General features: G+C 40.5%; 1 protein-coding gene across 1 annotated transcript; it reads left to right on the forward strand.

Moving 5' to 3' along the window:
• The first annotated feature begins 236 nt into the window (after positions 1-236).
• Positions 237-12,703, forward strand: LOC124543118 (transmembrane protein 198). Its single transcript, XM_047121175.1, has 8 exons — positions 237-480; positions 1,342-1,559; positions 1,670-1,780; positions 1,888-2,039; positions 6,175-6,247; positions 7,973-8,064; positions 8,238-8,382; positions 8,453-12,703. The coding sequence occupies exons 2-8, from the start codon at positions 1,379-1,381 to the stop codon at positions 8,758-8,760; spliced, it is 1,062 nt and encodes a 353-aa protein (XP_046977131.1). The 5' UTR covers positions 237-480; positions 1,342-1,378; the 3' UTR covers positions 8,761-12,703.
• The last annotated feature ends 3,930 nt before the right edge of the window (positions 12,704-16,633 follow it).

The raw sequence follows: 16,633 nt of genomic DNA on the forward strand, positions 1-16,633 counted from the left end.
CAAACAATTTCAAGTCTTATTAACGGTTATTGAAATATACATTTTATTAAGTTTAAAAAAAATAAAAACTTAATAAAATGATATCATTTTTTATACTTCTTATTTTGAACTAACTAACTAAATAAGAACATAATTACTATTACCAAATATTTAATTGTGATTATCTGTGTTACAAACGTGAGTACAAAATACCGGTTTTATGAGGCTCTTAGCGGTTCGCGTTTCTGAGAGACATACCTAGACATCACTAAAAAAAAAAGTAAATGACGAGAGGAAACTCGAGGAAAACCTTTGTTGTTAGTTTTCTTTGTAGATAGGTAGCTTTAATATTTTGAAACCTTTTAATTTTGGTCCCTAATTATAAAAAAATGAATTTCTCTTAATTCTTCTTTAAAATCTCATTGAGATCTTTAGTGAGTAGGTCAGGGCTCTTAAGTTATTTTAGTTTACAATGTGAAATCGACTAACTGACGTATAATGGTAAGTGATTTATATATTATGTATTTACCCGTTTATCAAAATATTGAGCCAGCATTGTTTGCTAAAAATCTAAATATTTTAGTATTCCTTTTCGGTTGCTCGTTGAACTAAGTGTTAATTATTATACAGTGAAAGTTAATGATTGCCTTAAAATAAAACTGGTTGAGGTGTCGAGGTCTAAGCCTGTATGTGACTTATTTATTGTTCGCTAAAACTTTCTTGTTTACTTCGTATGTAGATGGCTGATATGTACATTTAATATATTAATGGAATTGATATTTAATTACGTTCGCGACGCAATTACGATAGATATTCTATAGTACTCATGTTTTTTTTGAATAATAGTATTTTGTTTGAGTAGTCTTGTTATGACGATGTTTGTTCATAGTTTAATCTTATAAAACTTAAAAAAAAAACTTATAATTAGAATTTGATGTAATAATAAAAACAGCAAAAATTTTATCCATAATAATATAATATTAGTAACTATATGGTATTCAAATAATTTTCGGTTTCTGAGTTGGTAATAATACATTAGTATGAACTGTAAGACAACATTTATTTATTTTAAAGCAGTCATGTAATTGCTATTGTAACTTTTAAATAATTTGTATATTTGTTATAAATTTAATTTAAAGAATCAAGTTGTGAGCATAAATGTACATAAATTTGACAAAAAAAAAATAACAGAAAAAAAAGACCTGCTGAGTTTCTTTTGCCGGTTCTTCTCAGGTCAGGGTGTTCCTTTTTCCGAACCGGTGGTAGTGTTTATTTGACAATCAATAAGTAAGTGTAATGCTTTTATATTGAATAAAGGAATTTGAGTTTGAGTTTGAGCTCAAGTGAAGAATTATTTCACAGAAATCTTTGTAACTATCCTCACGGCTGTGGTCTAAAGATGTCATCAGTAGGGCAGCTAGTGCCCCAGGTGACACGTGGCCCACCCAACATGACCATCAAGTTCAACGGACCACACATAGAAGGCTCATTCTGCTCTCTGATAGATTACAACTACGATCCCATCATCAGTGTGATTTGTGCAATGTATATTATCTTTGGAATTGTCTACACACTCTTTGGTAAGTTATTGCAGCTCCCAGACAAGCTTGTGACAAGTAGTTTAATAAAACATTAGGGTAGAATCGTTGATTTCAAATATTTCATTATAATATTCAAAATGTTGTTCTAGGGTACCGATGTTTCAAAGCAAGCATGTTTCTAACGGGATTCACATTTGGTTCAGCGATAGTATATCTAATATGTCTTCAAGAATATTTAATGCCTCCTTATGGGAATGTTGGTAAGAAAAATTTCAACATTTAGAGAAAAGAAATTAGTGAAAAGCATTTTCTTTTAACATTAAGCTTTTAAACTATAAGATTTTCCTAAATTTGGTTCTCTCTACAGGGGTAGCAGTGTGTGCCGGACTTTTGTTCGGTCTTATAACGATGTTGATCCAGTACGTGGGCTTGTTCATGACGGGTTTCCACACGGGCCTCCTGCTCGCCATCGCCGGCCTCGCCATCTACGACCACTTTCTCGAAAGCAGACCTAATACGGTAAGTCGACAATTGCATATCAAACATTTATGCGATATATCATCGGTCCGGACGATACAAGCCTCGATTGACACTCGGGCTACTCTTGGTCACGTGATTGCTAAATAATTTATAAAAATAAGAAATGCGAATGACTGCCTGTGTACCTGTACGTTACATAAAACTGATTCGAGATGGCGTCTCCCACGCGTCGTCGCGTAATGCAAACCGGATTCTATCAATTGCAACTTGCGCTTGTTATCTTCGAGTGGTTTCATTCGGTCGCCGAGGGCGCTCTCGTTCCCGCGTCGCCTGCGTCACGTCTCCGCCGTCGTGTCGGGAGAGCGAGTGACTCGCCCCTTGTTAACACGGACAGCGATAATGCGGAGCTTGTACGAATTCAATATTAGTCAATACAATTAACTAAACTACGAACTGTATGTTAGTAATAGTAATTGGCTAACTTGAGACATGATGATCGTTGAAATATTTTCGAAATAGCTTATTTGACGTATTGGTTTATGTTTTATTGTATTCGAGTCACGTCCGTAAGTCGGACGAGTGATGCAACTTGCGCTCGGACGTCCTCGCTGTGCTGCGAGCCTTGCCCGATGAGTGGCCGCGTAGAACGGACCATTAGCTCCTTAACAGCTTTTTGAAACATTCGAGGAAAACGGGAAATTTAAAAATGTGGCGCCGGCAGCCCACCTAGGCCTTACTGACTGCTTCGAAACGTATTCTATACCCTGCAGCGTCAACCGTGCCATAATCGACCCCGGACGAAATGTACCTTTCAGTCCGCTTTAATTTTGCCGAAACGTAGGCAAACGACAAACGTGAACATTTGTGTGTACTTAACGTTGGTAATGAGCGTCGCTATTCAGATATACTCTATGTTATGTGTTATGCGCGAGTATTTGGCACACGGCGCGGTGAGCGCGGCGCTGTGTGCACGCAGCCCTGACCTCGACGGAGATCTCGCTATCGATATCGCCGCAGCACTAGGACTTATTCATACCGATTGTCGCTACGGCTTGTTGTTATGAGCATCGATACCAATACCTCCTAGCTCCATATCGCACCTGTGATTGGCTATCATGAGCTGCGTGCCGGCTATTGATCCATCAGATAGCTCGGATCGGTGAACGGAACGTTCGGTGTAGGTACTTATTCGGTAACATGTGTATTGTTTGTTGAGTCGCAAGAGACATGTGCTGTATGTCTAACCACTCTTCAGCTTGTGTTTTGATAAAGTTTAATTTTGCATGACTTTATAAAAATTTGGTTCGTACTCTGGAGTGGAACTTACTTATAAGTAGTATCACATACAAGCAGCGTCCTCAGCGAGACCAGTCTCGGGTATTTCGCGCAGCGATAGACAGGTAGAACTGTAATACCGACAACCTTTGCTTGTAATATTAATTTAAATTATTGTAAAGTAATGACAGATACGATCTTTGAAACTGTAAAAGCACAGTATTTAACGAAATTTTTGGCGCAAGTACACGAACAGTTCCCGTAAATTAATTGATAAAATGTTAACGTCGGTGGCGAGCGCATCTGCCGAGTGCGAGTGTAATGCGTGCCGCTAGTCGCCACCGACCCGATTCTCCGGAGCAGAACACTCTGAGTGCTGATTGCTCGACCGCGGCGCGGCCGAGCGGGGATATCGCTCTCACAGTCACCGATTCTATTACATCCTCACGAGCATAAATCGCAGCGCGTTACATAGTTTGCGATTCATAAATAAATCTACAAACACACAGACACATGCGACACGAGTACAAGTGAGACAGTCGTTCGAGAAAATGATCTCAGGTCATCGCACTGATCGATGCCGCGAACAAAGCGAAGACGAGCTACACGTAGTCTAGACGAGCGGCGAGATTGCTTGCATCACTGTAATTAGTTATTTATAAGACGGCTACCCACTGTGCAACTCGTTAAGTTACTTATTGACGCATTGCGATTGACGATATTGCAGGAGATATGAAAACAAAATATTTATATACATTAAGGACACTTGTTTCCTTTCATCGCTCTTCAAAAGTATATTTGACACAATTAATATTTGAATAATAAGCCAATACTGGGTCGTAATGTCGAATCTAGCGTGAAGAACCACGCGGTCACTCGTAGGTAGTACGTGGGGACCCTTTTCGAAATGAACATTTATCAGAATCGACTCTTTCGAATCAATCATATGTTTATGATTTAAAATAGATCTGCAGGCTGGCGGTCACTACCGACCCAAGGCGTTGACGCTGAAAGCAATTGGCACTGGCTCAATCGCCATTCCAATCTGAGAGTACTACGTAGTAGTCAAGAGTGGCGGTACTGAACCAGCAATAAACTTAAATTCTTGTCAACGTCCGAAACTCACTAAAACTCCCTAATTCTTTTTTTTTTATAGTATAGGTTGGCGGACGAGCATACGAGCCACCTGATGGTAAGAGGTCACCATCACCCAAAGACAATGACGCTGTAAGAAACATTAACTATTCATTACATCGTCAATGTGCCACCAACCTTGGGAACTAAGATGTTATGTCCCTTGTGCCTGTAGTTACACTGGCTCACTCACCCTTCAGACCGGAACACAACAATACCGAGTACTGTTATTTGGTACCTACCCAGACGGACTTGCACAAAGCCCTACCACCAAGTATTATATTTTTTTCATTTGTAGGCAAACCGAAGAATCATTAACTAAACCGGGTTATCTTCAGGTTGAATATACTCAAAAACTGTTTTGATGTTTGCTATATGTCAATTGTGCCACACTGAAGACTCGTTAGCGAATCAGAATGAATTCGTTAGTGCTTCATGCGACACTCTGTCGGTCCCAGAGACATTTCTGTGATGTATTTTAAAGAAAGGCGTAACCTTATTTAGTTGAATCGTTTGTCCGGCCCGTGCATGATGTCTGAGCGAGGCTGCACTCAGCACTATTTTTTATTTGAGCTTTTTATTGTCCATCATAAAGAGAAAAAGTGTACAATTTTGGCGTAACAAACCTCATAGCTACATAGAGAGATCTCGGTGGCGGGCATGGCTCATAGAATATGAGATGGCTGATGCTGTACAATAAATAAAATGACATGAATAAGTTAAACTGATAAACACATTGGAAACTATAAGTGTACTTATTTCTGAACAATCAATCACTGCCGCGCCATTGGTCCGTTTTGGTCTGCCGTGTAGCGCCTTGTTATGTTTCGATTTATTACGTGTATATTTAATTGTAAAGCAGCGATTGTTTATATACGAATAAAAGAGAAATTATGAAAAATTTGCTGTTCGAATATTATACGATTGTGTTGGCGCTGCGTGCTGCGAACTGCTTTGCTATTGTATTGCTTCGGCGACGTCAATATGGCCGCCGAGGACGGAGGTCCTGTGTCATTTGATTTATACACATCTATCAGTCGCAAGCGAATGATTACTGCTTTGATATTTCCCAATGGGCGAATTGCACCATATTACGATGGTCTAAGAAACCTAAAACATTTTAATATTTATTAATGATGACGCGTACAAACGGCGCGGGCGATTCGAATGTCACGATTACTCAACACAAATATTTGCTCGTATTGTGTGCACGCGCATTCCATTTTATCTCTACGATTAAAATGTTTCACATGTTTTGCAAGCGACTTGAAATTTTGATATTAAAACTGGCGAAAATATTTTCTTTATAATGTTCTCATAGGGTATAGTGTCATACGAAGCTAAACTTGCTTCGGTAATGCCTTAAATGAACTCACGCGCAGCGCGTGTTAACAGCTGGGGCTCCCATGCAATACAGCAACTACTTGCTTACCCGTAAAATATTATGTTTTATGATAAAAAAAGAACGAAATTGCATTTTTATATTGTATTATGTATTAAACAGACAATGAAATACGTTAACAACCTTACAGAAAAATTACATGACAAAGAACAGAAATGCTAGGTATACGCGATCGTGTGTCTGCCTACAGCTTTGTATATGTGAATAATTATCCTATTATCCTATTATAAATATCCTAAACATAATATTGCCCGATCTTACGTGTAATCACACGAGCTGTGGCGCGGTCTCTGCTGCGAGCTCATGCTCCGGAAAGCGAACTCGTACGAAACCCGCAACATAAATATCGTTCGTGTTTTGCAGTACTGGCTCTGCGTGGTGGTGCTGCTCGTCTCCGGGATATTCTTCGCGGTCGTTAACCTCTACTGGAAGAAAGGTGAGTTGTCTTATCAGCAGATAAATAATGATACGTTACAAATTTATCATGTATAAGCGTCCGATGTATAAAGTATTTCATTTATATTATCTGCACTGAATCTTTATTACACAACACCCAATAAAGATAATCAAGTAATAGTCATGCGGGAACCGTGACGTCACTGCGTTTTTTTTAAAAATAAAATAAGTGTTTGGAACCGCTCTCTCGTGTAATTGCACTGAAAATATGCGTTTTGTAGATATGGACGCTTCTGGTAAGGAATCTGTTGTTGCTAACAATACAAAACTACATATCTAAAGCGAGAACAGAGTTCCATAACTTTTGAAATCCTCACAATTCGGCACCCGTACTTTGCTTCAGAAGATAATTTATATTTCCAGTATTCTTAATAATAACTCGCGTAGCGTAAGAAACCGGAATACCAATTATCAAATATACTGGTTTTACGATACAGTGAATATACATTTAGATCCCGGAGCGGTCGAGACTTTCATTATCAATTGCATCGAATAGGGGGCGCCGTAGGATTTCGACGGACACATTATTGAATATTCAATATATGTGTATATATATATATATACAGATGACATCGGTCAATGAAACAAAATAGAGTTTCTCTGTAAGGGAAGATTTATTGGTTATTTTTACATACATTACAATAATCAAAATACAATAAAATAAGATTGTATTGCTTTTCAAAAAATAATATTTACGCACCTGTAAGAGAAACGACATTTAATGTTACTATTAACAATGCCTTCTCCTAAGTTACCAGATTCGTTACTTCTCTAAGATTGCTTCTATATTAATATTTTTCATAGCTAACAAAATTTAGCTGTCACGATGCGTTCGATAACGGTTGATGTGCGGAATTCAAATTAAAGAAAAATACCTTTTTCTTTACATGTATGTATACTCTGCTTAACAGATACATGTGCTGTGCCGTGCGCTGTTCCACTCCCTAAAATAAATAAGTAACGTTTATTTCTGCGTTACTTTTCATTCCGTTCTCCTTAAAAATTCTGTCAATAGAATAAGGAGAGTCGTAAGAAAACGAGCGTTGGTTCCTTGTTAGTTCTAGTTCTCGGTGTTTTTGATTTAGGAAATGGAGAGATTTTGCGCCTTATCTCGACTCCAGGCTTCGCCCGTTGTGACGGAGGTTGCCTCACATGCTGAGCCATATTCTCTCCATAACCCAACGATACTTTATTGTTAGTTTATATCGATGACTGATGTGTGAAATTTGATAAAAATTAAAATATATAGTGTACGCGAGCCGCCGTGGTGTGGCATCGTATAAACAAAGACCTTGTCGTGTGATGTCGGAACAGTATCTTTTCAAATCTATCGTTTCAATAGCATCTGGCATTTTGTTAAACAACCTTGTAATTCAATATTTTTCCAAAAAACACCAAATATTTACAGCTGCCAGTCGTAGACACACAACTGTTGTTTATATCCATGTGACGTCACGAAAATGACTAACAGCGTTTTTGCGGGACTGAAAAAGGATTAAAATTAAATTTTATAACTAGAAATGTTTATCTTGCCGGAATATATTATTTGTGGCTTATAAAATTGTCATTTTGAAGTAGTTTTTCAAACATAGTAGAATTACCTTATCGTAACACGGAAGTAATGTTAAGACATAGTGAGAGGCGTCGGGCGGGCGACGTCGTGTGTATCGGTGCGGTTGTAAGGTGCGTTTGCGTGTCGTTGCAGTGGTCACGGTGTTCGGCACGAGCGTGTACGGCGGCGCCGTCATCGCGACCTGCCTCGACTACTTTCTGGAGCGCATGGTCATGCTCAAGTGGGTAAGTGACGCACGCCACGCATATGTGCAACGAGCCCGACGACTGTGAGTCGTTATTACTGCCCAAAGAATTGCTTCAATATTATTGATCTTGTATGTTTCATTAGTACATACATTAACGATACTCTATTGAGATACAGGCGACATCACAGCTTGCGTTGTATCGTGTTGTAGTTATGGGAGCGCGCTAAGCTGGAGCCGGTGGTGGTGCCGCCGTGTCGGTTGTCGTGGCTGGCGCTGGCCGCGTGGCCGGCGGCCACGATCGTTGGCTTTGTAGCGCAGGGTGCGCTCACCGCCGCCGGGACGCACCACGAGCAAAGTATGTGCTTTTCTTCGTTCCCGGTAATGTAATGTTTGTATACATTGACTGTAGACTGGCGTGCGGTCAGGTATAGGCGCGCAGAAGCGGCGGCTGAAGGCGCAGCAGTCGCGGCCGGTGACGCGCGAGCAGCGCGCCGAGATGAAGCAGCGCAAGTACCGCTACCTGTACCAGGTGCGCACGGCGCACGGGGACGTGATCTCGCAGTCGTACGTGCAGGCGCTGCAGAAGAAGGCGCAGTGCGGCAACTGGAGCGGCGCGTGCGGCGGCGGCGCCGGCGAGTGCAGCACGCTGCAGAGCGACTCCACGCACCTCACCGTGCTGGCGCCGCCCACCGACTCCGACGACGACCTCAACCAGATCCGCGCCGCGCACTGAGCGCCCCGTGACGCGCCCCCTGACGTACATTGTATTGTATTCTACCAGTAGTGATCAATATTATCGATGTATTTGTATTGGATGTGATCTTACGACATATTATTATTATTATTGTATTTTATATTGTAATCACATTACTAATGTTTAGGTGCCGGAGTCTGAGGCCATTTCTTAATTTGGAAACTATTTTCACGTAATTTTCTTAACTTATTGAATAAAATTGTTACAAATTCGGAAGTTATCGATGTTCGACGGGCCGCTGCGAGCCCGGTGAGAGTTGATTAGAGTATCGTTGTCGAGTGACTCGGAGCCTCCTTGACATAATAAAACACTGCCATACGACTAGCTTTTATAAATACTTTATAGGTAGGTCCGCGATGGCCTCGCACTCCGGCGCGTTGCGTCTGACGCACTGGACGAAGTCTTCTCCTCTGTTGAACATTTCGAGATTTATTGTTATTATTACTAACGACATTCCCACGTTGTGTTACTCGTATGCTTTTGCTGAGATTAGTTGCGTTAGGAGTTTCGTTGTAGTCGCCTATTTGTTCTGAACTCAACGATTACGGATATTTCGGTAGCGTTCCTTTGCGAAGCGCGGCGCCGCCGAGCGCGCGCGCCGACGGGTAAGCTCTGAGAGCGCAGACTGGCGACGTGCGCGACCGCGCCGGCGCGCCCTTGTTATATGTTGGCCAAAGTTTATTTAAGTTGTTACAGCTAAAAGCACAATTATTTTTATTCACTTTTATATTGAACGTCGAGTGCCCGCGTCGACGGCGACCCGGCGCCGGTGAGCCGGCGTCGGCGGGCCGGCGGCCAGGGCTGCAGTGAGATGAGTAGTGGCTCGGAAGGAGATTACGTGTACATATATACAGTAGCCGTAAGTGATAGTGATAGCGTAGGCGGTCCCTCGGGCCCGAGCGCCTGTCCGCTCACCCTCTAGTCCCCAGTCCCGCACCGCTGTAGCTTGGACCTCACCGCTGGACTTGTGTTCTTATTTTGTAATACTTTATCGGTTACACTCCTACGACTGTTATTTTATTTATATTTTATTACTGATGTGTTTGCGTTGATTTGTATTCTATTTTATTATTATTTTATATTATTTTTCAAACGTATGCTTGTGTTTGTGTTTTATTTCGTTCCTCTCACTCCCTCTCGCTCTCGCGTAAGATATAATATAGAGTAAGTTGCTGAAATATAATCGATCGCTAGTTGTAGCGAAGCTAAGTCGTAATCGCTAGGGACGCAAACCGGAGACGAGATGCGTCTGCCGTCTCAAGAGTACACTCGGAACAATAATACATTAAGTGACGTCCCAAAGGTGGCGACCGTCGGCTGACGGCTGCGGCCGCGCTCGCCCTCACGCCTCGAGGAGCACTCGCGGCGCAATCGTTTCGTTAACGTTTAATTTGAATGGCATTCACCAGTGCACAGTGACACGATCACTCGAAATGACAATGATATGTTGATATCGTATAATTTCCCATTGACGCGTTACGCCGACGGGCCGCGCCCGCCGACGGCGTTGGCTCGCGAGTCGGTTGCGAATCGAGCAGCACCACCCGGGAACGGAAAACGTGATATTTAAAAATTAAAATGTACGTGAATTGTATTTTTGTAAATATGTTGTAGGCGAAAGAATCTATTTTCAGTAATAGCGATTGCATTCTCATCGATAACTCATTGAATCGTCGTCGTCTGTTCAACGCCGCCCCGCGCACGGGCGCAGCCGCCACGGCGCGCGTGCGCGGCGGTGTGTTTTCAGTCGAAAGTTCAAAGTCTTGTATCAAATTAGAAATGCAGACACTTAGTATTTATTCTGGTTTTTAAAAAACCGCTTCGATATTGATGTATAAAGTTATAAGTAAGTTTGGGGTTCCGTATCACGAAAGGTGAAAAGGGTTCGAAGTGGGACTCCGTCCGTGTAGATGTAGCTGGCAGTTGTGCGCCGGAGGCCCGAGCGGCAGCTTTTGAGGCGTGCGTAGTGTGTCAAATGCGACGAGCAGTGATACTGCTCTGTGCGCTCTGCGTGAAACCAAGACCCTTGTAGGCTTGCAATGATTGCTGTTCCCAGAAACGTCATTGACACTCATTCGTTTGTGATAGAGATAAATTGCAGGCGTTGTCTATTATCCATCCACGTCCGCACGGACGTCAAGGCGTTCCTCACAACACGCCCGCACCGTGACAGCCAACTTTCGCGTTACTTTTCAGTTATCGGTGCCACTTCCAAACTTCCCCTTATGCATTAACTCCTTACTCTGTCCATGGGCGTAACACCACGCATTCCTCAACATTCTCAGTGTCATGCAGTTGTGTTTCATTCATCCCTTTTCTGGAATTTAAAACTTTGCCAACTTTTGCTCCTTTTACAAAAGCTTTCCAAGCGCGTAAGTATAGTATGAAGTGTTAAAGTAATACTCAATCCAATTACCCTTTTTCATCTCCGTTTCTGCGCGTATGGGTAAAGAAACAGAAAACACAAAAAGCGAAAAAACAAGTTCCTACATGAGTTACCTCGTCGGAGTGCAGTGGAACGGGTTTCACGAAATGATCGCCGAGCAGAGTGGATCCGGCACGATACGGTACGATACGGCACGATACGGAACCCTTGCGAGCGAGTTCAATCGCAATCGATGTGCGTTTAAGTTGTGATCGTTGAAATCGTCTTAAAGTACCTGTAGTAGTGTATCTGTCAGCGCGCCCTGTCGCGTTTGAGTAACGCACAAGTAACACCGCACAAGTCGATAATAATACTCCAACTGTATGTTCTCTGCAACCTAAAGGTTGAAAAAGTATACTTTTGAGACAAAATAGATATAGATATGATAACTTACTTACATAGCAAACTTCTCTCGTACTCGTATACCGCACCGACACCAACGCCACCAACCGCCCCCGGGGCCTGCGGGGCCTGCGGGGCCGGCGGGGGCATTTGTAAAGTGTCGGCCGGTCACGTGTTTAGTGTTTAATCATTAATGAATTAATCTTGATAGATGTCGTAGGAATTGTAACTCAACAGTGCAAAGGAATTGCACACTTATTGTGATTCTAATTATCTTATATGTATGAATGTAATAATCTATAAGCATTAAATGTTTCTAGAGTTTTATACCAAGTGATCAATAAATTGATGCGATTGTTCAGAAATAATGTATCGAAGTTTTAAGGTGTAAAAAGTAATTACTGAGGATTGCCTCGGGATCGTTATCGCGCCGGCAAACTCTAGGAACAGACACCCACCGACACCACAGCTGCTTGCATACGCGAAGTCAGTATTTGTGTTTCTTTGCAACAATTCCGATATTCGTAGGAGGTACGGGTCGACCGCTGATTCGTTAGTCGCTTAGGGAGAGTACTCTTATATTTTTTTATCAATATTTATGAATAACACAAGAGGAGTCTGTGCCATCCTCACTCGCGGCCGCACAGGCCCCCTTGCCGTGCACGTGACGAGGCGTCTGTCTGCGCCACGATGCGCTTGTGCGGCCTTCCCTCGACGTTCGAGAACTCCGAGGGTGCCTCGCGGCCGCTGCTCCGCCTGTTAGTGGAGGGCCGATTCAGCTGAGAACGAACGCATTGTCCATATTTAAAAATGTTGTAGCAAGTTGTTTCTATCGGTCGATCCAACGATCCACTGGAGGTATCACGTAGATACACACTATTCTCGTCCATCTTAAATCTATAGAGTATTTTTGTACACGGAACGGTAGCACCTCATTACCGTGTCGCCGTGTCGGTAAGGCGACTGCGCGGGCAGGCGGGCCGGTGGTCGTGTTCGCGTGCGCGTCGTCTCTGGTCTGCCCGCACTGGCGCGGGCCATTCGCTGAACATACTACGCGCAACAACAATTAGTAGTAGATATTTTTGGACTGTAGTCCTGTCTTGCCAATACTGTAATCTACGAACGTTATTTTAATAAATAATTTGTTGTCATCTCTAATCGACTTTTATTTAGATACCTACATTTTTATATCTATTTTTATTATAAACTGATTCTAAAAGTGTAAATTGGGGTATAAAATTATAGATTGTTTTCTGTAAACCCATTTTGTCTCTTGTGTAATGATGTTTATTGTGACTATAGCAGGTACTACATAGGCGAGGTCGGCTGACATCCTATCTAATATTGTACTCGGGTGTACTAACAAGTCCAACACAATGATAGTTACATGTAGACAATGATACTTTTTAGTAATGTGATGTTTGGAGTTTGGGGGAGATCGTATTTGAGAGAGGTTTGGTTCATGTTAATAACAAGACGGCGCAGTGTTAATGGGATAAGCTTACGCGGCAATTTTGTTGACTCGGTGAAGTCAATAAATCCAATAATCTTATCTAATATATCGCATAATATTAATTCAATAAAATTCTCTAAAATAACGATTCAAAAGCGCTCGTAGAAGCCAACGCCAATGAAATATATTAGACCGGGAGATGATAATGACAAAATATTTGGTCATTTGTACCAGTATGGCGATTCTTCAGGGGTCTAATTACGTTAAGGCAAGAAGGAAAATGATGGTCATAGCGCTCGCACCGGCAGCCCAATCGCGTGGGCTTTAATCGAACGCGTCAACAACAACAACGTCAACAAATCATTTGGCTAAAAAAAAAATTACTCCTTTGCCACTATGGCGTCCATTGGGAACTGTCGGAAAAGTATGGCAAGCTGATTTTCGTGAATGGCAACTCGACGATAATTAGCTATCCAAAAATTAGCCTGGTACAAATGGTTGAATTGTTCTATTAAAATTAATGTATTCGCGTCGGTATGGCGGGCTGTAAGCCACACCCGAGAATTATGGCATAACGCTACCGCCTATTTCGCTTTTTTTCGACTATCTGAAAATACAAGCATTGTTGTCGAACAAATCGTTCGAAACTCGTTATTTTTCCGACGTGTTCGATTGAAGCCCACGCGATTGGACCGCCGGTGCGAGCGGTATGACCATCATTTTCATTTTTGCCTTTACACAATTAGACCCCTGAAGAACCGCCATACTGGTACAAATGACCAAATATTTTGTCATTATCATCTCCCGGTCTATATGTTAGCAAGTATGGTCTAGCCTCCAACACAGTGCTCTCATTTCATCTGGCACCATACTTAGGATTGACATAAACACTGTCATATTGTTGGAATAAACAAGCAACATCAGCGCCAAGTCACACAACTTCCCTTTAAAAAAAAGGCGGGAGATTCGTAGTTGACACATTGAGAATTGCAATTATAATTATTACGGTGTAATGTGATTATTGATGGTTATTTGAGTTGTAGACCAAATGTTTTTCTTTTGTGGTAGATTAATTGTTATTGTTTTAGAGGTTAACCTACTTCCTACTTCTGGTTCTAAAAGTATATATATATATATTTAAGAAAGATATAAGATATATAAGATATATTTTAAGAAAGATTGATTTGTCACGAGAGATCCACCACGATCTAAAATGCAAGATCGATGGAAAGGACGATATTTCGTGCATCACTTATTCTTGGAATTTCCATCAACGCAACAAAAATAACTGACCCTGCTGAAAGTATGGTACTTCCGCTGTCGTGTACAAAATGAAGCACGCGACTGGGCCCCGTGACCGCCGAGCTCCTGGTCTGGCAACAGTTGAAAAATATATTTCTGTAGTCGATTCAATACTCTAACGCTTATCTTATCCAGCTACATCAAATGCAATTTTGGATGATGCTTCTACAAATCTTTGGGCAGTGCTAATATTGAAGTCGAGATTGATGATGTTACGAAGGACGTATAAATAACGAATTGTATTTAATCCGAAATTGATGCGATCAACCCTCGGTAAATCCTTACAATAGTAACTTAATCACCAGTTCAAAATCGTGCCTATTGTTGGTTTAAAAGTTGGTTCTTTTAGTTTAATACAGCTAAATATTACTTTAATTTAGTTAAAATTTTATATGAAAGTTAATAGTAAATAATTAAGTTGATAGTCATTTGGTTACAGAAAATTCATAGTGAGGACAGACGGTATAGACGATCTCGAACAAGATCATTATAATATAATTACTGTGAACTGTTCGACATTAGCTCTTTAATGTCGGTGAAACGGAAGATAAGAAGCTTTCAAAGCGAATACGTCGCTATTATATATCAATGAAACCTCATTCCGCACGCGACAGCAAGCCCTCGTTGAAATGATCAGGTAGGTCAGCGTGTTAATCGTACTAAACCAAAACGGGACCAAAAATATATTTAAAATATTAGATAATAATATGGTTTCGACATATATAACACTAATACCGATCGTCCTCAAATAGTATCTATTAAAGGGTATGAATCAGCCGTATATTATGCTAAATCAGGAGTTCCTCAGGGTTCTCACTTGGATCCACTGTTGTTTTTAGTGTACATTAATGATATCACTCAATACATACGTCATAGCAAATATTTCCTCTTTGCTGATGATCTTAAAATATATCAGACAGTTAAATCACGCTGTGACGAGCAATTAATTCAAAAAAATTTGAATAGTTTTCAACATTGGTATGCACTCAATAATATGAAATTAAACCCAAAAAAAGTTACCACATTCGTTTTACCAAAATGAAAATAAACGCTTGTCCAGCTGAATACACAATTAATGGAGAATCGGTTAAACAAGTTGATGACGTTCGTGATCTCGGGGTTATAATCGACAAAAAACTCACATTTGTTCCTCATATTGAAACCATAGTCAAGAAGACATTACAAATGATCGGTTTCATAAAGAGAAACACAAAAACTTTTAACAGTAACACCAAGATTTCCCTATATAATGCTCTTGTACGAAGTCTTCTTGAATATGCGTCCCCAGTATGGAACCCCACGTGTACAGTTCATTCACAGAGAATAGAAAACTTACAACGTGCTTTTACCAGATCTCTTGCTTTTAATTGCAGTGGATTATCACACAGAACACCATATGACACGCGTTTAAATTTCTTTAAAATGGAAACCTTGTCTAAACGTCGGCAAATGCATGACCTGATTTTTATATAAAATTATTAACGGGGTAGTCAAAAGTGAGCACTTTCTGTCGTATATTAACACCTCAGTACCCGTTAGACCTCCTACAAAGCCTATTTATAAAATATTTCATACAACGGTCTCTCGCACCAATGTCGGCAAATATTGTCCTATGAATAGACTTTGCTCTGAGTACAACCAACTATGTTCCAAGATCCCGCATCTTGACATAATTTCTGATGCCTTGCCCAGATTTAAGAATAAAATCTATCAATAAAAAATTTCGTCTGTAGTCACATTTTATCACTGTACTGTTCCTTAGATATAATTGTTCTATTTTTCATTTGTGGTTTTATATATTAGTTTTGTATATTAGGTCTTATGATTTTTCTATAATATATTTATTTAATTATTACTTAAATACAACAGGTATTCAAGTATTAAATACATCAGACAATAAGTTTTATTTTTTTCTTTGTGTGAATGTTGTGTACATCTGTAATTGTCACTCATATCAGGTCCTAATTTTTTTTGTTTTATCTGTTATTTATAAGTGTTGAATATTTGTGATGTTGATGTACCTTTTAAATAAATAAATATGTTTGGGGATAGATACAGAAATATACATTAAGTAAAGAACAGTGTGGTTTGTATGAAAGATGGATAAATGGCGAAATAAATAATACCCAAGTGTTTCTAAGAATAAGACATAAAAGTGCTGCGGTTTCTTTTGCTTGTCGGAGTTGGGTGCCTCCTGATAAGAACAATAACATTTAAGATTGGCAGAAGTATTTTTGTTTTAAAGATTGCTCTATCGCGAGATGTAACAACATCATCATGAGGCATTAAAATAAATAAAATGAGCATTAAACCTAATAAAAGTAATACGT

Source organism: Vanessa cardui, chromosome Z (assembly GCF_905220365.1).
Source record: "Vanessa cardui chromosome Z, ilVanCard2.1, whole genome shotgun sequence".
NCBI lineage: Eukaryota > Metazoa > Arthropoda > Insecta > Lepidoptera > Nymphalidae > Vanessa > Vanessa cardui.